At 41.0% G+C, this 25,559-nt stretch overlaps 2 protein-coding genes across 3 annotated transcripts; both read right to left on the reverse strand.

Annotated features, from left to right (window-relative positions):
* Positions 1-194: 194 nt before the first annotated feature.
* On the reverse strand, positions 195-3,143 carry lmod3 (leiomodin 3 (fetal)). The gene is made up of 3 exons (XM_076099482.1): positions 2,856-3,143; positions 1,090-2,685; positions 195-830 (listed from the first exon to the last, which is right to left on the reverse strand). Exons 1-3 carry the CDS (start codon positions 3,141-3,143, stop codon positions 783-785), a joined length of 1,932 nt encoding a protein of 643 aa, XP_075955597.1. The 3' UTR covers positions 195-782.
* An 815-nt stretch (positions 3,144-3,958) lies between these two features.
* Positions 3,959-16,171, reverse strand: frmd4bb (FERM domain containing 4Bb). Of its 2 annotated transcripts, none has more exons than XM_076099506.1 (22): positions 16,101-16,171; positions 15,129-15,223; positions 14,920-15,012; positions 14,450-14,534; positions 14,058-14,114; positions 13,936-13,958; positions 12,932-13,015; positions 12,686-12,751; positions 12,343-12,400; positions 12,170-12,256; positions 10,520-10,596; positions 10,250-10,388; positions 10,011-10,152; positions 9,644-9,777; positions 9,343-9,459; positions 8,942-9,170; positions 8,802-8,855; positions 8,540-8,687; positions 8,170-8,337; positions 7,230-8,008; positions 6,217-6,355; positions 3,959-4,856 (listed from the first exon to the last, which is right to left on the reverse strand). In XM_076099506.1, exons 1-22 carry the CDS (start codon positions 16,164-16,166, stop codon positions 4,820-4,822), a joined length of 2,877 nt encoding a protein of 958 aa, XP_075955621.1. In that variant the 5' UTR covers positions 16,167-16,171; the 3' UTR covers positions 3,959-4,819. The 2 variants fall into 2 exon arrangements, with proteins under 2 accessions (XP_075955621.1, XP_075955629.1); XM_076099514.1 differs by lacking the exon at positions 3,959-4,856 and adding an exon at positions 4,898-5,820.
* Positions 16,172-25,559: the final 9,388 nt, after the last annotated feature.

The following is a 25,559-nucleotide window of genomic DNA, read 5'->3' on the forward strand; positions in this document are numbered from 1 at the left end:
ATTTATAAAGACATTCATTATTTATAAAGTTTTTGTGTTATTTGGGTTAAATCTTTCTTTGAAAACAAAGTAGTGAACATAAGCTACTCCTGAAACAAATGAAAAAGCAATTCATAACGGGGCTGAATAGTGAACTAATGAATATCCCCTCCAGGATAGTGCACGCCGTTCAATTCAGTTTGACTAATTATCCGCATGGCATCATTTTTCAGGATTCAGAGTCATCTCCCTTTAAGTAATTTGTCTATTTTCATATCTGCACCTTTTAAGAGAAATAGCTAAAAGCAACTGCGAGAACCTGCAATGATTCCCTGGGGATCCATTAAGTTTGGCACAAAGAGCTTTTCCATTTTAATAATAAAAACAAAAAAAAAGAAAGACAAAGAATCCCCGGGCAAAGGTTTTTTTTTATAGCAAAATGCAAATATGTGGAACAGGTTTGTTCCAAAATAAATCATCTAGCATTTAATCAAACCTACTCTAAAAATCTATTTTTAGCACACCATGTTAAGAAATATATCAATGGCAAAAGCAAATGACAAAAGAGGTCAAACATTTTAATGTCAATTGAATTTAGGGTGTTCTTAATTTGTATACCTTTGTTGTTACGACTTCCTAAAGACTACAGCATTTAGTTTGAGAACAACACAAGAGTTAAACAAGAACCAGACAATATTATTTTTATGCAAAATGAAAGTGTAGTTCAGTCTTATTTTGCACAGTTGATTCGAGGATCGGTGTAAAATAAACATAGAAGAGAACAAACAGCTGAAGCTGCAGCTTCAGAAGAGACTCGTTTCACTTGATTCCAGGACTTTAGGGAGCGGCACCTGCAAGCAGCAACAAAGGAGAAAGGAAAAGATGACTTGGGTTTCTAGTGCAGTGGTGCAAAGGTATTATAGAAAACCCCTTATAAGCTGTAAGATAATTTAATACATTCACATGCAATACATGCTCTTGTGATTTGAGAGCTTTCAAGACCATCAATAGTAACCCTTTATATCAATAAAAAACCAGAACTTCTCAAATGTTAGTAAGCGCAGGATCCCAACTTGATTGATCTCACTGTACAAATTCTTGGATACTCACAGATTTGAGATAGGCCACGCTGCTCTTTTTGATCGCACCAAGGAGCTGATCGCGGGGTGTGTCGTCAACCTTAGGTGGCAATCGCCTGCGAGGGACGGGCTTTAAAGTCTTAATCAAGTCAGGCAGGTTTGCTTTTTCCTCTGCCAATGCTCCATTGCCTACATCCTTCACTTTGGGAGTCTTCCTCAGTTGGAAACTTGCTCTCTGTGGTCGGCTGTTATCCCTCGGGTCCAGGTCCAGAAAAGGGTCGCGCTTCTTGGGAGTCCTCTTCAGCTGGACGTCCCTCAATGCGTTTGCTGGTTCGGCACTGGGTTGCATGGGAGTGCTCTTGTGTTTGTGCTGCTTCTGAGGCTCTGGCCGCGCTGTCTGCCGTTGCGTTTGCGGTACAGTGCTCGGTTCTGACGAGGGTGGGACAAGCCCATGCTCCTGCAGGTCCTCCAGAGGCGGTATGTAGCCGAGCATCTCAAGTAAACCAGGAGGCAGGTTTAGACTTTTCTCATACATCTGCATCAGCTCCCTCTGCTCCTTCACCTGCTGCTGCCTCTGCTCCTCCTTCCTCTGCTGCCTCTGGCGGTCCAGATTCCTGGTTAACAGGTTGGTCACCACCATCCTGGGCCCCGGCTGCTCGAAATGGTAGCCCATCTTCAGGAGGGTGTTGTTGGCCTTGAGCAGGCGTGAGATCTCCATCTCTGAGTGGTGACCCAACATGTGCCTCTGGTTGTGGAAACGCAGCTCTGTGAGGGTCTCATTGAATTGGAGGCAGCGGATGATGGCCACGATGCCCTTTCCAGTTACGAAGTTGGACTCAATATTCAAAGTCGCAATGCCGCGATTCTCTCGTAACATGTTGGCCAGGTTGTAAGCTATGTTTTCATCAACACCGGTGTTGGCTATGCTGAAGGTTTTCACATGTTTGTTCTTCTTCAAGGCGTTGACGTAGTCTAACAGCATCTCTTTGGGAATGTTTTCTATGTTGTTGAGGTTGACCTCAGTGATAGAAGGGTTGTTGTTGCGGATTTTGTCCAGTGTCGACTCCAAGTTTGTCTCATTTCCTGAGGGTCTTGATGTCATTTTTATATGATTGAAGGCCAGCTTTGGAATATTTAACTTGTTAATTTGTCTCTCTTCTTTCTGCGGGAGCTCATCATTGGTTTCCTTTATCTCCGGCTCCTCTGAGGCCTCTTTGGGAAGCGAAGACTCAGTAGTTTTAATTTCCTCTTTCTCTTCAACTTGTGATGTGCTGTGTTTTGGGGTTACGCTCTCACTCTTCTGCTTTGTGTCTGATACAGGCTGATTGTCATCTGTATTGTTTTCTGGTACTTTTTCTGTGTTGGTGTCTGGAGAATCTACATGTTTGTTAGTATTTTCATGTTTGTCTGTGTTCACAGGTGACTTTAACCCTTCCTTCTCTTTCACATCCACCCCTTTGTCCTTTTCATCCCTCTCATTAACCTCTTCAATAATTTCCTCAATAATCTCTGTAATTTCCTCTCCATCTGTACCATTAACAGCTTCTTCCTCAATGACTTCCTCTATCATTTCATATTCCACATCTTCTTCTTTGGGGTTCTTCTCAGTTTCCTCCCTCAAAGTGTTCTGATGAAAAAAACCAACATCAGACCAAGGTTAGAATTGTGCTTTTTCCAAACATTGTTTTGTTTAAATGCTGCCTGTAACATTCCACTAGTAAAGGGTTATGGTTTGTAAATAAATAATATTATTCTACATTGATCTGTGCCCAAAAATGTGAGAGTTTGACCTCTTACCTCACTGGGCAGCAGAGTAACAGGCACTCTTTCTTCCTCAAGCATACGGTTGGACTCTTTCTCCCAGTGGAGGTAACCAACCAGGGATCGGTGGTCGAACGACCCAGTCGGAGGCTTCTCCGTCTGGTCCTTTTGTCTCTGTCCCACCGGTACCCTCTCATCTGGGGCAATAATAACATCCATCTCTCTCTGGAGCTCCGTAAGCTCCTCCGGTGAAAGCATAGCAAGGAGTTCATCCTCGTCGATATCCTCTTCATTGAGATCCTCGGGGTCATTACTGTTTGACATATTTGCCTAACTTCTTTCTTCAGTTGATATCAAAAGGTAGGATAAATTCTCTCCAATCTATGACTCAGGATAGAGCAAACTGAGAAGCCTCTGACTTTGACTTCAGCTGGACACCGTTTGGCTCTGCCGCATGTGTCTAAAATTAAACCCTGTGAACTGCATGGAAGATATTTAAGCTACACCGCAAGCAGGGAGACATGCTAACATTCTTCTTTCAGCCCCCTAAACCCAGCTGGCCTGGCCATCAGGATCTTTTGGGATGACAGTTGCTTCAGGCAAAGGAGAGTGTAGGATTGACAGCAGCAGCTGGACTGCTGGGCCGGTGGGGTGACGGCGTGTAAAGTCTCCTTTGCTGCACAACAAACACATGAGATCGGCTCAGGAGAGGTAATTAAGAAGTAATTTGTCATCAGGGAAATCGATACCATCAATTGTAGTTTTTTTTTAGATCATTACTCAAGGCACAGTTTGGTACAAAGCTAGCAGGAATTTGTTGGCGCCCTGAAAATTAAGATTTTATTTAAAGAAGAAATAAAAACCTTATAGGAATAGTTTTGGAAAATATGTTTACCTTTGGACAGAGCCAGGCCGGATGCTTCCCCTTTTTATAGTATTTATGCTACGCTAAGCTAACCGGCTGCGGCTCTATGTTTTAACGGACAGAGCGTTGTTAAACTCATCATCTTATTCCAGTATGAAAGCAAATACAAACTACCAAAAAGGTGAACTACTCCTTTAAGGCGTACTCACAAACTCAATAACAGAACCCGAACTGGTTGTTTACCAGCCACACAGAAAGTGACAACAGCCGCCTATGTGTCACACACGTATTTATTCACATCCTTGTTCCCAGTGGAAAATATTTTATGACAACATCTAACATATAACTACACACTGACCTGTACAAATATGTGAGAAAACAAACTACGAGACATGAATATTATGGTTTTCACGGCAGTGGTCTTCTGCTAGTATAAAAAGAAGTTCTTATATTTAAAAAAAAAAAAGATATTCTCACCATGCATTTTAAAACACATTACGCCACCAACAAAGACAAATGGTTCTATAAACAATATTGACATAATACATTCTGATTGAAAGTTTAAAAAAAGAAAGAAATGAAAGAAAGAAATGGAAATTCACCGAATAGTCTGCTCTATGTGAACATGGTCAAGCTCTGTTTTCAATGTGGATGTTATATTTAAGACTATTTTTGATCATACTTTACTGAGATGAAAGTGGTGAACATCATTTTTATTCTATGACCTACTGTTTTGTATAAGGCAAAAGATAGTTCCTGTTAAAATACACAGAGTTGGATTTCATTAAAAACATGTTGCCTCTTTTTTTCCATCTTTAAAACACAATAGGGTTTGAATCCAGTGTGGTTGTGCAACATCTTAAAGTTCCATGACACATTCTCATCTGCCTGTATAATTCGTCCAATCCAAGGCACATGGGAAAGTCATTCAAGAGTGTCATCACTGTGTTCAGAGGTTACTTTAACACGAGGACAGCGTACACGTAGACTCCGCCATAACCTAACAGATAAAACATCTCCTAAGAAAAGGTTATGGCAGCAACAACAGTTTGTGTACAGCCTCTGTTTCAACTTCATCCCCTTCATGTGCTGCTGGCCATGGCTTTATTTGTGCCAAAGTTAGGTTTGGTCCTCTTCAGTGGATGCTCATGTAGCTTCCATCCAGGTGAAATCTGTACAGGCAGTGAGAAAATAATGTTAAATATATTGTAGTTCAAAAGAACAATTGATTGAACTTTGTGGAAAAAACAGTGGGGAATGGAAAATGGAAATGCAGTACACTGAAAAGGCATGCAACGTGACTTCGGCTTCATGGAGTAAATGGAAACAGCTCATTTTTTTAGACATGCTAGCAGCTAAAAAGTAGGACTTTTGTCGAAACTGGAATAGCTCAACTATAGATTGGGTTGCCATGAAATTTGATTCAGATATCCATTGTCCCTGGAGGATGAGCCTTCCATCTTTGGTGAGCCTCTGACTTTTCCTCTCGTGCCACCAAGAGGTTGAAATTTCATTGGCATTCATGTTGGGACCCTTCAGGTTGAGTTGATATAACAATCACGTCAAAACTTTTATCTGTCCAATATTTGATTTGACAACCAAATACCTGCGAAACTAATGACATTCCCCATCAGTCTCATCTGTACTGTATTTTGTGTTCAGTGCTTATGAGCAAATGTTAGCATGCTAACATTGCACATGCTAACTATCCCTTTTTAACATAGTCATTGTGAGCATGTTAGCATGCTAATGTTAGCATTTAGCCGCTAGCCTGCTGTCAACTTTTAGTCTTGTTACTTTCTTTTCATCACATGATTAGACAGTTGCTGTAGGTCAGGTGCAAAATCATCAACATAATGACTGACAGAAACAAAAATCAGCGACAGATCACAATATGAAAAGGATGGATGTTTGATTAAATAAGCTACGCAGGAGTGACACACGAATGAAGACGGGATGTCAAAATGGAGATGACTGTCAACACGACACAAAGCAGCCCACTGTGTTTGGTCTCACCCTTAAGTGCTAGAAAGGTTGTCTGATGGTTCATCTGTACTAGTGGCCTCAGAGCCAACCACCTCAACTGACTCAGATTTTTTAGGCATTGTGTCAGAGACTTTGTTTTCTGGAGGAGATCTGCACACATCAGCATTAATCATAAGTCAAGAAATGAAGGAAGAAAGGCAGGAAGAAAGAGAGATGGTCCACGTGGTTAGGGTTTTTATGATCTCAATAGTTTCAGGTCACACACGATAAAACCTCTTTGCAGAGCAGCACACAGAACAAAGACTTAAACTGCAACATGCATTACAGGAAACATTAGTGGCACTGACATCTGTACCTGCCATAGAGCACCGATGGAGGACATGAGCAGGCTAATTATTGTACCCATAAAATAGCAATCAGCATTTTAATTTAACATTCTACTAATAATTCAACTGAGAAAACAACCCCCAGTGGTCTGTGACTGACTCACTTCCTCTTGCATCCGCAACATCTCAGTGTGGAGATTTAGTGAACTGCAGCACTCACCTGCAGTGTGAGGGACTGCGGTTGTACGGAGAGGCAGGCGCTCCAGGGTGTGTGTACTGAGGTGTGTCGGGTGTATCGTAATCTGTCAGGCCGACTGCCAGCTGGTTTTGCCAGTTACCCGTGCTTTCCACTGAGGACACTGCAAACAAGACAAAGGCAAACACACTCAGCTGTTGTTGGTGTGGAGCTCAGTAGTAATTGTTGTTGAAAACACTCCTAAGTTTAACGTCACTACTGCAAAACAAACAATTACCCTTCACATGATGGCAATATGTTATTATAGTGCATTTTCTGCCACTTTACATAGAAACTTCACAATTGTATGATTATATAGACCTACAAACTTGCAAAACCTTTTTTTCAAATGTATTTATACCTTTTAATACCATTTTAACAAATTATAAGTACAAGTTTGTGCATCTCATATCTCACTATTACACCAGAAATATAACCAGAAATGGTACATGTCCTTGCTCAACCAACATTTTTGTCATCGGTTACATTTGTCTACATTGAAATGAGGACGTAGATAAGTAATTTCTGGTTACCTGGTTTAGGAAATATTTCCACAACTTGGGAAACAGTTAAAAGTCATTTTTAATGTGCTGCAGACACAATATGTTTTTCTAAATCCAGATGGTTTGAAGAGTTCGGAGGTTCTGGGATTACCTTTACATCAGCAGTAACTCAACCGCCAAGCATTTCTCTTTCAGGAAACAAAGATATGTTGCTCTGTGACTGTATTGACTGAGTGTGTGAACGTAATAGTAATATATTAGAGGCACAAACTGTGGCTAATTTTCTCCTTCTATTCTTTTTAAGCCCGGAAAAGCTTTGGGCACAGCAAAGGGAAACTCTCCACTGAATCCTACCTGAATAAAATAGTTTTGGGAGGGTTAGCAGCTCTTTAAGGCATGGTGGAGGAGTGCGTTTGTCTAATGTTATTAAATAAGATTTTGCTTCCTATGCCAATACATTTCACTATTTCAAACTGCTCAAGGACTTCATCTCACCTGATGAAAAGGAGGTGGTTCTGCTGGAGTGGCTGAACGCCGCTGGCATGGTCTGGTAGCCCAGACTGAGCTGAGAGCCGCTGTCGAAGTCATACAGCACCCCCTTCCCTCCCTCCCTGGGGCCCCTGCTTCGGTGGTACCAGCCTTTCAGATGCTCCGCCACCAGGGCCTTCTGCATGTTCTTGGCCAACAGCTCATTTCTGGGCCTCTCTCTGTTCCGCGGCGGCCTCACAGTTGCGTAGGGATTCTGGGAAAGACTATCTGCCCGGTCACTGCTGTAGGTCCTGAATCTGTCATGTCCATGATACCCATTGATTTGGTAGGAAGGGTTGACGTTGTAGTGGCCTTCTACTTCATTCTCATACACGTAGGCACCGTTAGAGTAAGGCTCTATGTCCGGGCAGGGGTAGCCGGTGACGTAGTAGGCACTGGGTGCATAGTGTGCTGAGTTCTCACATGAATAACTACAACCAGAATGGTGCTGGACCAAGTTGGGCATACTCCCAGTATTTCCATACACTTCCACCTTCCTGTGGAGACGATGCATGGTTGAGGTTCGGGAATCCAGCGTACTGTAGTGGGAGTGGGCCGCCCCGCAGCAGTCAAGACTGGACTGGCTGGTGTAAGAAGAGCAGTCCTCTAACACCTCTGTGCTGTTGCTGCGGTGGGCTGGTGACAAGACAAAGACGGGCTTCTCTGGGTCTGTGTCTTTTCTTAGCCGGGGCTGCGACTCTAGACTTCCGCTGCGATGCCTGAAGCAATGAGGAGACCCCTCCGACCTGGAGAAGGGACACAACTTTTAAACCGTCTCCTAAAAATAAATTACGGGATGATTTTTCCGGATTTTTTAATTAAAATAAAGGTTTGAGAGAAGTGGGGATTAGGTTGAGGGGAAGTGTTTGTTGAAAAAAAAGGAAAGATGTAATGCAGCAGATCTCACCTGAGCTGGCTGCTGCTGTAGGCATTGCGGGTCATAATCGGGGTGGGAGGCATGCTGCGTGGATCTCTAGGAGGTCTGGGAAGGGTTTTATAGGGACTACTGTGGGTGGAGGAGACCTCTTTTGGGTTCTGGCAGCAGTGGGAAGTATCCTGGCCTTCAAAAGCTAATCTAAAAGGGTGTGGAGAGGATCCAAAATATAAAAGAAAAAAAGGGATGAGATGCGAGGAAAGGAATGAGCATGCATGACACAGCAAATAGTCTCTGCCAAATCATTACATAATTGTTTTCATTTCAAGAACAGCTTTTCAACAAAATCAAAAGTTGTGAAATACCTCACACTAGACAGAGGAAGGAAATATTTTTTCCGCACCTGCTGTGGTTCTTGTTCTGGTGATTTTCCCTCGGACATCCCCGTCGTTCGGCATCATATTCGGGTCCCAGCGATCGCATCGGACTGAGCTGAGGGGAACCTTGAACCGACCGTGACCGTGGCCTCTGACTGACACCGTCTGAGTCATCTGAATACAAAGGCAACCCACGGTGACAAAACTGACACTCTCTCTTTCAAAAGTTGTCATAATGATAAAGGTCAGTTGAATTCAATGCACCAGAATGTGTGTTGTCTGACTCACCATCATCCAGCGGGAGACTAGACAGAGAGCTGCAGTCTGAACGGACAAGTTCATCTGGAGAAAAGAGAAAGTAACTCCATGTTTACTGTTAAAATATATCTAAATGATAATCCAGCAACACTGATTAACATGCATCATACCTGCAATGATGACTGAGGCCCGCTGGGTGGGCTTTTTACCCTTCTTGATTCTGTACTGGTTCATCTCATCCTCTATCTGCTGGAGTTTTTGCATGGCATCCAAACAGTTTCTCCTCCTCTTCTTCTTTACAGTTTTGCACAGTTCTGGCTCATTTGCAAGCTTCTTAGCCGCCTCCACAATCTTTTGCTGCAGGGCAAATCTGCTCTCCAGGTTCCTCAGGAAGGGATCCTGCAGCAAAACACAACGCGTCATCAGTACTGTACTGTAGGCCAGTGTCGGACTGACTCAAATCTCTCTCTCTCTCTCTCTCTCTCTCTCTCTCTCTCTCTCTCTCTCTCTCTCTCTCTCTCTCTCTCTCTCTTGATAGATACTTGATAGAGACAAACAGTTAAATACAGACCTCATTGTAGGGGAAAAGGTCATCCAACTTGAAAGTAGTGCCAACTCGTCGTCTGACGTGTGGCGCTCTTTCACCTGAAGAGAGGGGATACTCTTTTGGCAGCTTGCCAGTAAGCTCCTGAAAACACAAAACAACAAGTCCCCTCAACACTTTGAGCACTTTGAACTGAACTGAACCGCAGAAACCATCAATCTTAATAATAGGAGTTGGAGTTGGCTGTTTAGAGGGGGGGAAAACACACATGTGCCTTGCAAAATATAGTACCAGTGCAGAAGAAATGACATTAAAAATATTTTCTCACCGCCTCTCTCAGGCAAATCTTCTTCAGTTCTTTTGTTTTCTTGGCCAAAATATCTTGGATCTCCTGCTCTTTTTTTCTCAGCTCAGAGAGTTTCTCTTTCTTCTGTTCTTCACTCATTTCAGAGTCTGCAGAACCTGTGAAACATTAGTCTTACTGTTCTTGCCAACATAGCATGCATCTAAAAAACGACATACTGTGAGCTGACTTTTCACTGTCTTTTACTTTTTGATACTCAAACAGCTCAGTGTTTATCCTTCATAGCTTAGTCAGAGAAATTTGGGAGCATGAATATGATCTTAAATGATAACTTAAGAAAACATACGAACTTAAGACACTTGCTTCATGAACTGAAATAATAATAACCAACCTGTGGACACCAGACTCCCATTGCTGGCTGTTATGAAGTTATTCTTCAGGCCTGCGTCTCCCAGTCTGTTTATTTTTGCTCCTCCGTGCTCCGTGAGATCCATGGCAATTTCCCCCACAGTTCTTACTGTTCCTAATTTAGTCTAAAAGAATTCACAAGAAAAAATGTACAACAAACATCAGTGAGGATGGTATTAAAGGCAAGTATTAAAAAGTGATGTAGTTTTGACCGACACTTACTTTGGTTTGCTTTCTGTCCAAGTAGAACTGGTGCTGGCTAATAGCCATGACCCAAATGGTTTTGATTAAAGAATGGCTGGCATACCACGTGTGGATGAGTAGGCCAGTCTGCCCAAAGGTGCGTTTGGTTACTGCTCTCCTGTTGCAAGAAATGAATCATAGGTTGGAGTTTTACTTAAATCACAATTCAAATAGAAACAACAGTGATATAAACGATCTCTTGGGATCTCCTTGTATCCAGTTTAGAAAGAAGAATCTCCTGCTGCTCACCTGTGTGGATTGTTAACTTCTACAGCAAATTTCTTCTCCCGGAAGTACAAGTTTTCCAGCTGCTTCCACTGGTAAAGCTAGAGGTAGAAATAAGAGATATCTGATAAGGGAAATGGATATTATGCTCTGTAATCCACAACCTGAAATGCAGAGAGATGCTCGTCGGTGCAAGGCCAGACATAATGGCTTTAAAATGTGTCCATTTGTGACTTCAATTCAGGTGGATGTTCACGTTTTATTCCCAAAACCCATCTGCTCGTCATGAGTGACATCACATAAACAATTAGAAAAAAAAAAAAGATTAGTAGAGCAGGTGTTTTGGTTAACCCGTCATTAAAAAAAGCCAGACAGTAACATGAACTGTCATTAAAGTCTGGGCTGCACAGCATGCCAGATCTGCAATAATGCAGGTGTTGGAAAACTAAGAATGCCACAAGGGAACATTAGACAAAGACTCATCTTTCCACGGTTCAGCACATCCATCCTCGTATCACCCAGGTGCTCACTGACAACAGCCAGATATGAACAATCTATTTGGGTCAGTGACTCACTGTGTGTCTGGACGAGATGCGAATGAGACACAGACAGCACACAGTAAACTATACTACTTGTGGTTGCTTTGGGGGGTATTTTCTATTGCAATGCTGCTACATTGTTAACATTAGAATGGAGAGGCAATCATCCACACAGTTTTACGGCAAAAAATATATAGATCATTTCAGAGATTGATTGTTGTTCAATATTCTAGATGAACATGCAAAATGTTATTCAAAGAACAAAAGCCCAGTCTACGTGCAACACTGTAGACACACCTTGTTCCAACCAGACAAAGAAGTGCAGTATCCAGACTTACCGGTACAATGGATGTTCACAGGTCCCAATTCTTAAGTTATTAAATCCTCCCTAACTTTGCTGTCAACACAAACACACTTTGTTCCTTCTCCTGTCAGCTCCTGACTTGTCTCCTCAGGTATTCTCAGAACATGCATTATAACGCTCCAAATCCAGCCCCTTTATCTGTGACATCACCAGCTCACTCCCTCTTCTCCTCTCCAGCTACACACCGCTGCCTGCACACGGCCGGCTGCCTGCACACGGCCGGCTGCTTGCACAATCTTTGGAACGCAGCTGGCAGAGATGGATTGCACCACATCGAGCGATTACCAAGGCTATAACGGGAAGACGGTGCCGGTAAATAAATGTGAAATGTTTTGAACTCTCCTCCTTGTCTATAACAGCACTGCACTGAACGACTGACACAGACTGGACCACATAGCTGACGGCTCACTCACATGGGTGTTTCTCCAATCAAATTACACGCTAAAGCAACACCAATGAAACAAGAAAAGCAGGTTCATATTGTATATTTGATTCTCACACATACAAAACTCACTAGCTTCATTATGGAAAGAGCTCTCTAGACTGAGACTTTGCTCCAATTGTACAAGTCTGGCCTCGTCTGCTGCAGCAGCTGAAGCCCAGCCTTTGTTGGAGTGAAATAGATGATGCACGAATGTGAGCTGGTGAATCACCACGCTATGTGCAACAGCAGCAATCCTTACCCCTGCGCTATCATGTCCACAGTCGGATTAGTGAAGCAGAGAAATAGAAACAGACATTTGAGAGGGTGCAGCGGCAGGACATGTTTACCTTTCGAGGTTTTAATTTATCCTGCAGGTCATACTGGCCGATGCCCTTATAGCTGATTCCAAGCCACCACGGGATCCCTTGTTTATCCTGTGAGGCCAGAACACAGCTTGATGGTTGACTCAGTTTCAGGCACAACAGCTGTCATTTCCCATTAATCACAGCAGAAGACCTACCTTTACTTCATAATAATGCACGCCATACGTGGGCAAAGATTCCACTAATGTCAAATACCTAGAACAAAAACAATTATTATTACTGCTTATTTTTTTTTACATCTGCATGTGGTTTACCTTGGAAATGTGAAAAGACAGAAATGTGACCCCTGTCCGGTGAATCAGTGTGATTCACCGACTCAGGAGGAGCTATTGATTTCTTTCAGATGATGAGAAAAGGAGTGCCAGAGCGAGACGGAGAGAAGGGAGGGCTAATAGACGTGAGAGGAAGATGAATCTACTTAAAGCTTAATAGCGTTCATCGTCTAATTACAAGTGTTGAATCATTTTCTTCCACACTTACTTCACAATGGCCTGTCCTCGGGAGACTCCTTTCAGCTGTTTATAATGTTCAATTACTCGATCCTCACTGCAGTGTCAAACAAACAAGACACCATTTTACACTTTAAACTGATGTACAGCATCACATCAAACCATTCTGTACGGATGTAGTTTAGCTGCGTTTAAAAACATACTTAAGTCAGTGAAATCAGTTTGTTTTAGGCGTTAGCGTAGGCAAGATCTGAAATAAGCTTTCCTGTGAGCGTACCAGTATGCAAGTGATGGGTGTTCCTTGAGGACTTTGGTGGGAAAAGTTGGTAGTTTCTTCAAGTCAGCTCGAGTGTTTTCATCACTGAAACAGAAATAACAAACATAACAGTTACAGTTAATAACAGTTTATTATCTATCTCTACTTAACTTCACTTCTTGGATCTTTCCTTTTTTTTTTCGTTAAGTAAATTAAGTATAAGTGGTTAGTAATTACTGTCTTTAAGTACAATTTTGAAGTACTTTCATATTTCAAATGTTCTGCAACTTTATACTTTTATTCCACACCATTTCAAAAGGAGTACTTGTACGGTTTGATGCTATAAGTGCATTTTGTTGATAATACAGAGTATTTTTACACTGTGCTATTACAACCTTTATATAAGTAAATGATCCGAATACTACTCCAACCACAATTACATTTTGTGCAGATTGCATTCTCCACACTGCTGGAATAAAACTCCGGTTAGACGATACTGAACCCTGTATTTTATTCGGCCTACCAGCTCTCAAATTCAATTGCAGATTGTAAACTCCTGAAGTTGCTTGAATCCCCCTAAAATCCCAGAAGAAACACAGAGGGCACGGCCTCAGTGTCCTGGCTGGTAGTCACAGCCCCGGCAGCTATCGTAATAAAGAATTTACTCATGTGAACAAAGATGTCAGTATTCCTAAACCATCTTACTTCATCAGCTGGTCAAAGCCAGGTGGCGACCTGCACAAAGGCCTGCAGTATTCCCTCCGATCACTACATGTATAATACCATAAGGCAGATAACAGTTGCTCTCTAAGAAGTCTCTGCTCTGCAAGACTTGCCTTCTATCAGCACTATGAGACTCATTAGTTGCATGGTGCAAGCTTTACAGCAGTCCGTGGTAAACCTCACATAACACTGCCATTGATTTTTCTTGTGACCTAATGAATGCCTTCACTGAAAGCTCACCATTAACTTGCCCTGCTGCTGTTAAATACTTCTTACCCAGCTGATAATATGCACTTACTTACCTTGTGTAGTCTCCCTTCGCCTCCTAATGATGAAAATAATACATGTTATCAGATGACGTGCTTTAAAGGGATTCTAGATGTGGTAATTAATGTTTGTCTATGAGCCTATTAAAAGCACTAACCTGCAGAGCATTTGCAGCTAATTTGAAGACGTTGTCACTTTCCACTTCTATAAACCCCTGAGAGACATAAAAGATCAATATAAGAAATACATATGACGCAGAAAATGCGGTCCATGTGGAGAAAGCTTTCTAGGTCCAAATATAGAATATGTTGCCCTCCAATAACCTCTGCTTATTCTCAGGATGAACCCTTATGTTTTGCTTTTTATTGTTTTTCTTAGACTATCTACTTTACATTCCAGCCGGCAGAGTGGGAAAACTGTGCCCCGCGGCCATTGTCTGCTAAGCTGCAAGGGGTCCAGAGACAGTGAATCATCAGGAAGCTGTTGAGAACAAAAACAACTTGCCGCATCATTTTTCATTGCTTCGAACACAAGAGAAAAAACACTTACATTGTAGACGGCAGACTTTGCATTCAGGAAGAATAACTCCACCGTTATGATGTCCTTAAGCTGTGTAATGTTTTCTACATAAAACCTGTGAAGGATAAAAGCAAATGCACACACAACAATTTAAAAGTTAAACAGAGATTACTTGTCACTGTGTCATTGCCGCTCATTATAGGAAATCCTCAATTTGCACTTTTCTCTGCCTATAGTGATTGTTTTTGTTGGCAGTGTGAGGTGTTGGTTAGAGTGATGGTTTATGATGATGTGCAAAAAATAAAAAAAACACTTGACAGTCAAAGCTTCAAAGCAGTCAGACACTAGTTGATAATATATACTGTATATTTACATATACACATAAGACAATCAGGATAGGAACCACCCGGGACATTTTGTTCACGGCTACACTCCATGTCAATAAAGTAGTGCTCCCTGCGGGAGAGCTTATGATTTGCATGAGAAAAATGTATTATTACCTGACCAGGAAGTTTAGGGCAACAGGCCCGGACTTCTTCAAAAAGTCATGTTCAAGAACTCTGCGGTCCATCTGCAACCACTTACGCCGACCACTGCGAAAAGCAAACAGACTGAAGCATCAGGAAGCTGCATTTTGCACACACTCGTGTATGGACATTGTGTAAATAGTCAGACCATTGAAAATAAATAAACTCAACAATTTACATACTGGTCATCAAAAAATGCAATTCCAAAGAATTCCTTCTCTTTGAGGTTGAAGTGGGAGGAAACCAAGTCGAGGAGTTCGTAGGACAGCAGTTTAGGCTGCGGGAGAAGGTTTAGATTTAGTTGTTAGCAATAGATTAGGTACATTAGACATCCATTGTAAAATAACTGATACATGTGTCAGAGATCCTTGAGGTTATTATTTTCCTTCCCTCCGAAGACAGGCAAAGACTGCAAGATCAATTAGAGCGCAGACAGTAGCAGTGAGTGAGGATATAGTGTGCTCAAGGACACTTCAACAGCGAACATACTCAGGGACTTAACCCAGGGAAGGTCTTCCTACTCACCAACCTCCCTTTTAACCTTTTTTACAAATGTTGTACCACTGAAAGCATGCCATATACAGTGTATCATTACATGACAGAAACACATCTATGACATGAACTTTTTTTTTTTTAACCTAACAATTACAGCTCACCTGGGGGCAGAGGAAACAAGATGTGAGCACAACACTGACATAATCTCTTAAGTAAAGAACTGCTTAGCAAAGCAGTAGCTTATGTACACGCCTAGCAGATACACAGAGCAACATTTGCATTTATTTGGAGTCGTGGTTTCTGACCACCTGATGAAGAAACTCTTCTTTTAGCTCTGGTTTGCTTGCCACCAACTCTTGAGGGAATTATCTGGCTCATAAGCTGCCAAATGCTTCACTATGTTCGCTGAATATCTGCCTTTAGTTTGGTGCTGAGCAAGTAGTGTAAAGTAAAGAAAACAACTTAAAAACACAGTAAACCAAAACACACAAACGAAACGATGAGCTGAAGGATGCTCATTGAGGGGAACTGCAGAGTCGGATCATTTTTTTGTGGGTTCATTACTGCCAGAAACCCCTTTCACATTACAGATAGCCATTTGATCAATCGTTATTATAAAAGCATCGACTATCGTCGCTTCACGTCGGGAGCAGTCATACCTGAACCAGCAGCTCTAGCTTCCTGTCATCCAGCAGCTGCACTTGGCACAGTCTGCCCTCAGTCATCTGCAGGGAAATGAAAAGAGGAAGTGCAAGGCTTGTGACACATAATGCGAGCTATTCATCATAACAAGGCAGAATGACATCAGGTCTTGTGTGCTGGTAATGTTTTGACAGCTATGACCTACAGCACACATAAGGCCTGATAATAAGGGCTTGTAACTCTGAAGTAAAGAGTCTTAAAGATATGTACTTAGCAAAGGCCTTGGTGGTAAATAGAGAAAAAAAACATTGACGTTGTTCATGACAATAAAGCCATTGTCTCAAGGATTTATTGTCATAGCAACCAAAGGAAGGATTTGCACCATTTTGAACCTTTCACATTTAACTTTTATTATTTCAGTCTCTCAGACTCTCCAACATTTAAGTGAAGAAATATCCAGTAGTGGAATGTGAATGTACTTACGTACTGTACTTCTACTTTATACTTCTACATTTCAGTGGGAAATATCCTACTTTTTACTCCACTACATTGATTTGACAGCTAGTTGCTTTGCATAATAACATTTTACACACAAAACATATGAGCAGTATGTACAACATAATGCATTTCTACAGATTAAACTACCCATCAGTTTATAAAGTAATTCAAATTAGTTTCACCTCCACCAGCGACAACATTACAATGCTGCTCAGACATGAATGCAACTATAATTGTAATCAAATAGTATACTATGTAATAATAGAAGCATTGTATAAGCATGGCAGGTACATTTACTGTTGATACTTTAAGTACATTTTGTTTGTAATGCTTATGTACTTTTACTTGTAATGGAGTATTTTACACTTTTTTTATTGCTACCTTTACAGCTAATGTCTATATAATCACAAACTTTTCACCCTGTTCAATAAAATATGAATGGATCAAGTTCCAATCACTGTGTTGGTGCACGATCATTTTGGACCACAAAGCCCTTCAAACAACGCTTCTCATCACAGAATCAGCTTGACCTACTAAGAGACACAGAGAGCGCCGTGCGCCCGATATATCAAATAGCTGGTAAAAATGACAGATTGAGGTTGACCAGTTTCACAACGAGACCTGCTCACAAACTGAAAAAGAAACACTTTTGAAACAGATTCAGCAGCCTTCTCCTCTGACAGAATGAGGCTGATTTCAACTTGGTGTGAACCGAGCAGCTGCTGTACCTGGTAAACCTCTCCGGGGAGGGTGCAGGTGTGGATGCATCCCTGACCAGACCTCATCCCTTAAACAAGAGTCTCCTCTTGCATCCGAACCATGAAATTGTCAGCTTTGACTGAGCAGCAACAGACGATCGGGATTAACTGGCAACTTGTTCCATCCAGGTTTATTGACTGAGCAGTCAGGCCTTACCGTAGCTGTGTGCAGCGACGGCTTACACAGTGTAGCCAGTTAATGAGAAACCAACAGCTGACTGAAGGCTGGGTCAGAATCCTGGCCACACTTTAGGGCTTATTGCTTCTTAATACGAACAATAGGGATCAGACAGGAAACACGAGTAGTCAATATGGTCTGCTGAATTTACTGAGACATTTTAGATGCTTATTTAACTTGTGTGCTGTTCTGTGGCTGAATAGACTTTCATCTAGATATCAGGTTTCTCTTGCTTCCTTTTTATGTACATGTTAACTGAGTGATTTGATAGAAGAGGTACTAAAGTGATTGAAACAACTCAAAGAGGCTTTACTTTACACACACTCTACTTCTCATGTATTCTCTTCCTCACACTGCTGCACTAATAAACGATTAAACAAATTGCCCCGCTTCCTGAAACGGATGGGACACACCCGGTCACATCTTTGAATTACACCATCTGTAATGTTTTAACGAGCACTCTGTCAATTACAGCCTCTGAATAATGTGTCAATCTTTTCGCCACAGTCATAAATTCTCTTTCAGGATCTAAATTAAAAGTCACATTCAATTAATACAATTAATTTGGAGTGTGGCTCTGTGTGCTAATCACATTATTACATTGATTTGAGCTTTGATTTAGTTATGACTGCATCATGGTTGGGTCACACAATTTGTCTCTGTGGCATGACACGACTCTGGCTGGCATGTAAAGTGAAGACATTGGCCACTAGATGGTGCAGGGATTATTCTTCTTCTGTGTGGAGAAGTTGTTCATGTGGAGAAAATGGCTTCTTAAACAAGCATGTGCCGCTGAGGAATTTTCATAAGCAGTTATTAGAGTCAAATGCTGCTGGGATAACTTGTACTTATGCAATATAGATGAAGTGAGTGGGAGGAGGAGCCGTGAGTTTTAGAAATCTACACTATTAATCATCTGGGAGCTGTAATCACTACAAGAACTGCTATTTATATCTTGACTGAGCAGCTCAGCGACCCTGACTGACCCAGCAGTTTCTCTGTCACAACACACAGAGGTTATGACAATATGCTGGAAACCCAACTTGACATCTTCTAATAGCTTGTTTTGTCAGTCCAGCTGTCAAAAACCCCAAAGATAACAAGTTTAAGAAAAAGAAAAGCAGACAATCCTCACACTGGACAAGCTTGAACCGGCAGATATTCTGTATTTTTGCTTCAAATGTGACCTAAAAAGTTGCCGATTCATTTTTTTGTTGATCAATTAAACGATTAATCGACTGATCGTTCCAGCTCTACTAAAAACTGCTAAAAATCTAAATTTTCATTAGTCATCTCATGATGTACTTTTATTCATCACAGCACAGCACAGCAGACAGCGCTGCTTAATGAACCAAACGCAACCTATTCAACCATGAATAAAAGGCCAGCCTTGGACCCTGTGGGGTTAAGACAAGCACTGAACCTTTATGTAAAAAAAGAGATGAAAGAACTGTCAGTCTTTGTGTTTGTCTCTCCAGAGGCGCTGCAGGGTGCAGGGTTGGCTCTAGTCTGGAGCCTGAGGTTGGCATATAGACAGCTTGTTATAGTGTGCTACAGTCGAGACTTGGAGAAGGTGCAGATGAGACCCCCTTCACAAGGAAAAAAAGAATAACCGTGTTCATTACAATTACACATAACCTGGTAAGATGTAGAGATATAAGCCCCTCTGACATTGAGCAAACAATAGAAATTAACACAGTTTAATTTTTATAAACAGACAACATCATATCAAGCTTAAAAGTTGTACAATTAGCTAACAGGATCATGTATCTGTTTATCAGTAAACTGTCTCTCAGTGTTTAATACGTCACGCTGGTTAAATGTCATGTCCAGACTGCAGCCCGTCTTATCTCAGTTTCCTGTTTTCATGCATTATTGATGAAGGCTGGTATCACACACAAGTCTGCGTCTGCTCTTTATGCTTACATGCTCTTTGGAAGACACCCACTGCATTCAGACAAAGACAGAAATGGTTTAGAAACTCCCAAACTATTTTAATTTAGATTTCTTTATTTTTTTTTGAGAACACCTGTACAACACTAAAGTAACTATAGTGACCGGATTGGCCCATTAAGACAAAGACAAGAAGCCAAAAGAAATCAAAATAAAACCTGTGCATTCAAGGATGTGACATCCAACACACTGGTGGTAAAGAGAAACACACTAAGTCATGTGTTTTGAGTAAATGAGATGTTACAGTTCCTCTGTGACAATAGCTTATGTAGCTGACCTCTGACCCTGACTGGTAACAACACAAAGACCTTCACGATTAATCACGACTTCACTCCGTGGATTCAAATGGTTAATTTTTTATTGTGAAATAAGTGATATCGTCATTCTGTTTTTGGCCTTGCATTATGGGAAGAAAGTCTCCTAAAGAAATCTCGCTGACAGGAAGCTTAATTAGTAGGCGTATTGGCAGTGCAAAAAATAATAAATAGAACACACTGAAGCCAAAAACTGGTCAGAACAGTGAGTACAGAATGAGAAGCCGTGGTTACAGAGGCTGTGGGCTGAAGGATACAGATTATCTGAAACCCCATCTGATATCCCATCATGACTCATGTTGTCAGCGGTCAAAAGGTATCTGTGTAGCATCATCTCCCAAAGAGAACCAGCCTGGCTGTTTGTGATTTCCGGGAAATTCATGAACACAATGAGGCCCAGGATATTATGGAGGAATCAGGAAGAAATATAATTTATTATTTTTACATCACAACACCTCAGTAATACAAGGGCGGGTATCGCAGAGGAGTGACTCATGCGAATGATGTCATCATGCAGTACAAGTTCAAAAGGACGTCTACAAAAGCAGTAGGACGTCGTGATATATGTTCTAATGGCTGTCCTGCAACTGCAAGAAGAAACATTTTATTAGAAGCCACAGTGACAGCAGTGGTCAAATTACATTACATTACAGTCATTTAGCAGACGCTTTTATCCAAAGCGACTTACAATTCAGAGTCTATCACATTTCTACACCGTAGGCACAGCTACGGGAGCAATTTTGGGGTTAAGTGTCTTGCTCAAGGACACATCGACATGCGACTTGCAGAGCCAGAGCCGGGGTTCGAACCACTGACCCTCTGATTGAAAGACGGCCCTGCTATCCACTTAGCTACAAATCTGCTTCTATCAGTCGCTGTAGGATTGTAATGCTAGCAGTAGAAAAGCTAAATAAGTACAAATATGCAAGTTAGCCTTAGAAGGGCTGGGTGATATGGCCAAAATCTTCTATCCCGATATGTCATTTCATATCTCGATAACAATATACATCACGATAAAGAAATGTTTCTGGTAATTCAATTAATAAATGAATAGTGGTCGAAATAACCACATGGTAAAGTCTATTTTTGTATATTCCTGTGTGAAATAAATACTTGACAAATGAAAAGTGCAGACTCATTTTATAATGAACTTTAGTGCAAAATGAATGAATGAAAGTAATAGTTTCAAGTGAAATAATAGAGAGAAATCAATAAATATCTCCAGCTATACACTGTTTACATGCATTACATCAGAGTAATCAGATCAAGACAATAGTTTGATTTAACTACTGGGGTTTTTCCATCAGCAGAATTCTGATCAATTTAAGTTTGTATGTTCTTGATCAAAATAGACAAAGTAATTGAGTAAAACGATATATGATTCAATCACAATATGGTTTTATTGAAAGAAAATAAATAACCATATTGAATAATCGCCCAGCCCTAAGCCTTAGTGATGTTTGTCATTGTGTATATATATATATATATATATATATATAAGATAAAAGTTTCTGTCACAACGTTTCTTCATAGTTCTTGCACTAACAGAGTTTCAGCTGCTGTCGTAAGAACTGACCTTATCATTTGAGACTGTGTTTAAACAAAGAAAAGCCGCCACATATTTAAAGTACTTAGACCCAGCAGTGCTTTATGCTAAACGCTTAAAGCTAGCATGCTCACAGTGACACTGTTAACTCTCGTTTAGCAGGAACAATGTTCACCATGTCTGCCACCTCAGTTTAGCCTGTTAGCATTCCAAAATGATCTTGTTAGCGTTAAACAAATAGTTCAGAGGCTGATGGGAATGTAATTTAGCGTTTGTCCAAAGCTACTAAAAATGAGTGTGTTCAAACTCTTATATATTATTATACGTTATACGTCATCAAAAGAGGCCATGGCAATTATCAGAAGCAAAAGGAGTTTTTATCCATGGACTGTGCTCAGCAATTCATAGGAATCTGTCTGTTATGCTGTTGTAATTATTCTGTGTGCAAAGTTTACACTTCACACTTGTTGGAAAAGATTGTGCAGTTTCCAAAATGAGATCAATAGGTTTATCAAATGGGGAAGATGAATGTGTTTGTTGGGATATCTTGTCTTTGGGTAGAATTCCATGTTTATAAATGTATTCCTTCTTTGGATCAGTCCATATAGGCGGATTGATCCAGAGGTGCAAAAAAACTCCACTTTTATTGATCAGGGTGCAGATACTCTGGTTACATATATTTTAAAACCCCCAAATTGTCAAACACCAGCATCTCAGTGCAGAGGTGAAATATCCTTAAAAAGCACACAACAGAGCATATAGACAAACATACAAGTCTAAAAGCAATCATGAGAGCTTTACCACCAATTGCCCTCATTCTCTGGGTTTCACAGCTATTCCCACTGCACTCCTGATATCACAAAACTGCAGAGTTTCATTACAGAGAACTGCAGTGACTTTCTGCAGTGCTGAGGGACGAGGCACTGAGGCACGGACGTGAATGGGTGGAAGAAATCATGGAACATGACCAAATTTCATGATCTATACGAATAACCAGGGTGTCAGCCCAGTGAAAATCCTATTATCCTACAGGAATATTGACAGGGATTCAATCAAGTTATATTTTTTGTCTTTACCTTAACTGAAACCATATGTCCAGGCGCAGTGTTATATGTTGAAACTGGATCAATCAGTCTTGATTTTCAGGAAAGCTGCACGAGTAAGATTGAGTTCCAACCCCAAATCCCATGCCAACCTGTCTCACTTCAGTGATGCTGCTCGCCTTTCACCATATATATCAGATGTATTCCTTCTGTGTAAAGTGTATGAATACAAGATTACTCGCCTGTCCAAAAATAGATCTCTCCCTCTCTGTCTTTAGCACATTTCTCAGAAAGTCTCGGGAGGCTTTGATTTTTAAATGAACGGTTGCCAACTGACTGCTGAGACATTTCTCAGCAGCTTCAAACACCGGCCTCTTTAGCCTCTCAAACTGTGAGGACAAGTGAGGATGTGCATGAAAAAATATAGTCAATCGTGTGCTGAGTTTTGATTCTGTTGAATATGTAATGAAGGAGTTAACCAGAAGCCTGACTTTAGTGACCCTTTAATTAAAAGAGTTTGAAGTCAGAAATTGCCCCCGAAAGGTTGACGGGTGTTATAAATGGCACAGGACATCCTCTCCATAGGAAGAGCAAGAAAGTTTCACACTGCAGGTGTGTCATACAGACGCCACCATCTCAACAACAATTCCTGTTTACAATGTCTGATGCTTTAAATACACACACACACACACACACACACACACACACACACACACACACACACACACACACACACACACACACGTGTCGCTTCCTTCAACTCTGAGATAACTCAGCAGGTCAGTGTCAATCTTTGCAGGGCTCATCCGTTGAAGTAAAAATAAATATCCAGAACAATCAAGTTTAAAGAAAAATCACCTCCCTGCACCAAACAACTAATGTCCTAATGTCAGACATGACTAAACATGCTTGGCCTGGATTTGTCCCCATAGCAACAAATCACAAACACTTCCAAATAGAAAATGATAATGCAAAAAAAAAACATCAAAATTAGGTAATGCATACACACTCTTTTCTTCACTATTCTTAAAGTCACACAACCTAAATAAATGTATTAGCCTGCCTCTCCATATTAGATTCAATCAGACCAGTCAAATAGCTTAAACTATACTTTTCTTCCTTTTTTACTTAAAAACATCTAATACTACCATCTAACATCCACTACAAACAGCAATATTGTCCACAGCATCCTACAATGAGACTAGCCCACCCCAGGGCCGGTTCCCACTGTGCAGGGAGAACAATGAATGTGCTACTGTGGGCTACTCTACTGTATATGGGTGGTTTCCACCTGAGCCCCATTACTAACACAGATGTGTCAAATAAAACCTCACTCCTCCTTGTTTTACTGAGGAAACACGCCAAGTCGCTGCGGAGAGCCAAACCCATGCCGTTGTCATTTTCATTGATGCTCTCTCCCCGGATCACATGCGCCCATGACTCGGTCTACTTTGTCTCCTCACAGCTCACTGAGGCGGGTTGAATCTGCTCCATCACATCATATGTATATCGCCTTACCTTCGCTCTCCTTATATCCCGCTTAGGTATTGATAAGGTATAGCTTCCCCTGCATATTGATCACCCCTCTGTTCAGCTTTCTCCCCGGCTGCTTTTGCAAGGGAGGGGAGCCGCCGTGCAGCCGCTGTCCATGTTCATCCTCCGGTAGTACTGTAGCGCACACACACGCCTCGTATTGAGCCACACTCACCACGCCTTCACCCGCCGGCTATTATGTGAACGAGCCCCGCATCCCCTCCCTCCCTCTGCCTCTCATCCAGCAGCTGCCGGCCGGCCTGAATCACTCTGAATCCTCATAATAATGAAGCGTGATCGCATGAAGATTATACATATACATACATACATAGGCCTACACACACACACACACACACACATATATATATATATTCTGACTTTATCACACCAAGTGGATTCTGTGTTATCTCCAAAATTACGACAACGCTCCTATGGAGGGAGCTACATTAAATCTGCACTCATATTATTTTTAATATTTGATGTATTGAGCCCTTATTGTATCATATAACTTCTGTTTATTGTTCAACTGGCTGTTAATTATATTTCCATGACAGCAACTACTCTTAGCAAATGATTACAATGTCACCATTAACACCCAACCCAATAAAATTATATCAAAACCAAACATTTGACAGGCAATGGCAGTAAACCAAAACAATCAATTAGGTAAGGTTCTAAAATTACAGACGGCAAATTATTGTGTAACATTTTGTTTGTGAATAAAATACTTACCTACTGTGGTACCTGTATGTACGGGGATAGAAGAGAAGAGGTTGGGGAAACAAAGCGGTTAAAGACTGTGTTCAAGAGAGACCTAGAAATAAAGTACACTGCAAGATTGCTGAGGACCTTACAGGGTAACGGTAACAAGGCAGGAACAATTATGTAACAGTGTTAATATGTTTACAAAATTACTTTGGGAAATTGCATGTAAATTATTGGTTTATGTTTTTTAAATGTTCAAGTGCCTGACTGGAAATTACATTATGGTATATTAAAGTATGTTTTCAAGTTTGTTGTTTGTTTTTTAGCTGCAAGTTTAAGGGCCACAACTTGTTTTTCTTCTTTTCATGAAACATCTGTTGTGAAAGGACCCCATTTGTACCTTGTAATTATTCAATATGTACTGGGTAATTTAAAAAAGTACTTACAATGTAATATAGTTTTATGTCCCCATAAACGCAAAATTGTTCCCTTTGTGTTTATTTTTGGTTGAGGTAGCATAATGTGACCTCTCCTCGCCTGCCGTGTTAAATAACTGTGGATACCTCCAGAAAGGAATATACCGTAGTATGTTTTACTGTATCCTTCTACTATTTAAAATACCTTTCTTTTGAATATTTATATGATCTTTTAGTAAATATGACTAAAGGGTATTCCCAACAATCCAGCTAACAGGTTCTTTCTGTTTGTTTTTGTCTTCTTGGATGCACTCTATTTGCACAAGGTATTTATTTTTCCTACTTGCATTCACCTGTGACACTAAAACAGGATATAAGTGATAAAAAAAAGGTGAGCTACTAACGAGGATGTATTTAGCACGTTAGACAACGGACAAAGGACAGGAAACGGTAACCACAGTTAATCTTTTTATCACAATTTGTATGACCATCAACACCAGCTGCAAGAAACGACTATTCACTGACAAACAAT

This window comes from Anarhichas minor, unplaced genomic scaffold (assembly GCF_050575085.1).
Source record: "Anarhichas minor isolate MPS153535 unplaced genomic scaffold, ASM5057508v1 ptg000003l, whole genome shotgun sequence".
NCBI lineage: Eukaryota > Metazoa > Chordata > Actinopteri > Perciformes > Anarhichadidae > Anarhichas > Anarhichas minor.

Coding starts and splice junctions, on each gene's coding strand:
- lmod3 (XM_076099482.1), bottom strand. CDS start 3,143: ATGTCAAACAGTAATGACCCCGAGGATCTCAATGAAGAGGATATCGAC. Junction 2,686..2,855: donor TTACTCTGCTGCCCAGTGAG/GTAAGAGGTCAA, acceptor TTTTTTCATCAG/AACACTTTGAGGGAGGAAAC. Junction 831..1,089: donor GCGTGGCCTATCTCAAATCT/GTGAGTATCCAA, acceptor TGCTGCTTGCAG/GTGCCGCTCCCTAAAGTCCT.
- frmd4bb (XM_076099514.1), bottom strand. CDS start 16,166: ATGACTGAGGGCAGACTGTGCCAAGTGCAGCTGCTGGATGACAGGAAG. Junction 12,257..12,342: donor TGCATTATTATGAAGTAAAG/GTAGGTCTTCTG, acceptor CTGGCCTCACAG/GATAAACAAGGGATCCCGTG. Junction 9,171..9,342: donor ACCTTTTCCCCTACAATGAG/GTCTGTATTTAA, acceptor GTTTTGCTGCAG/GATCCCTTCCTGAGGAACCT.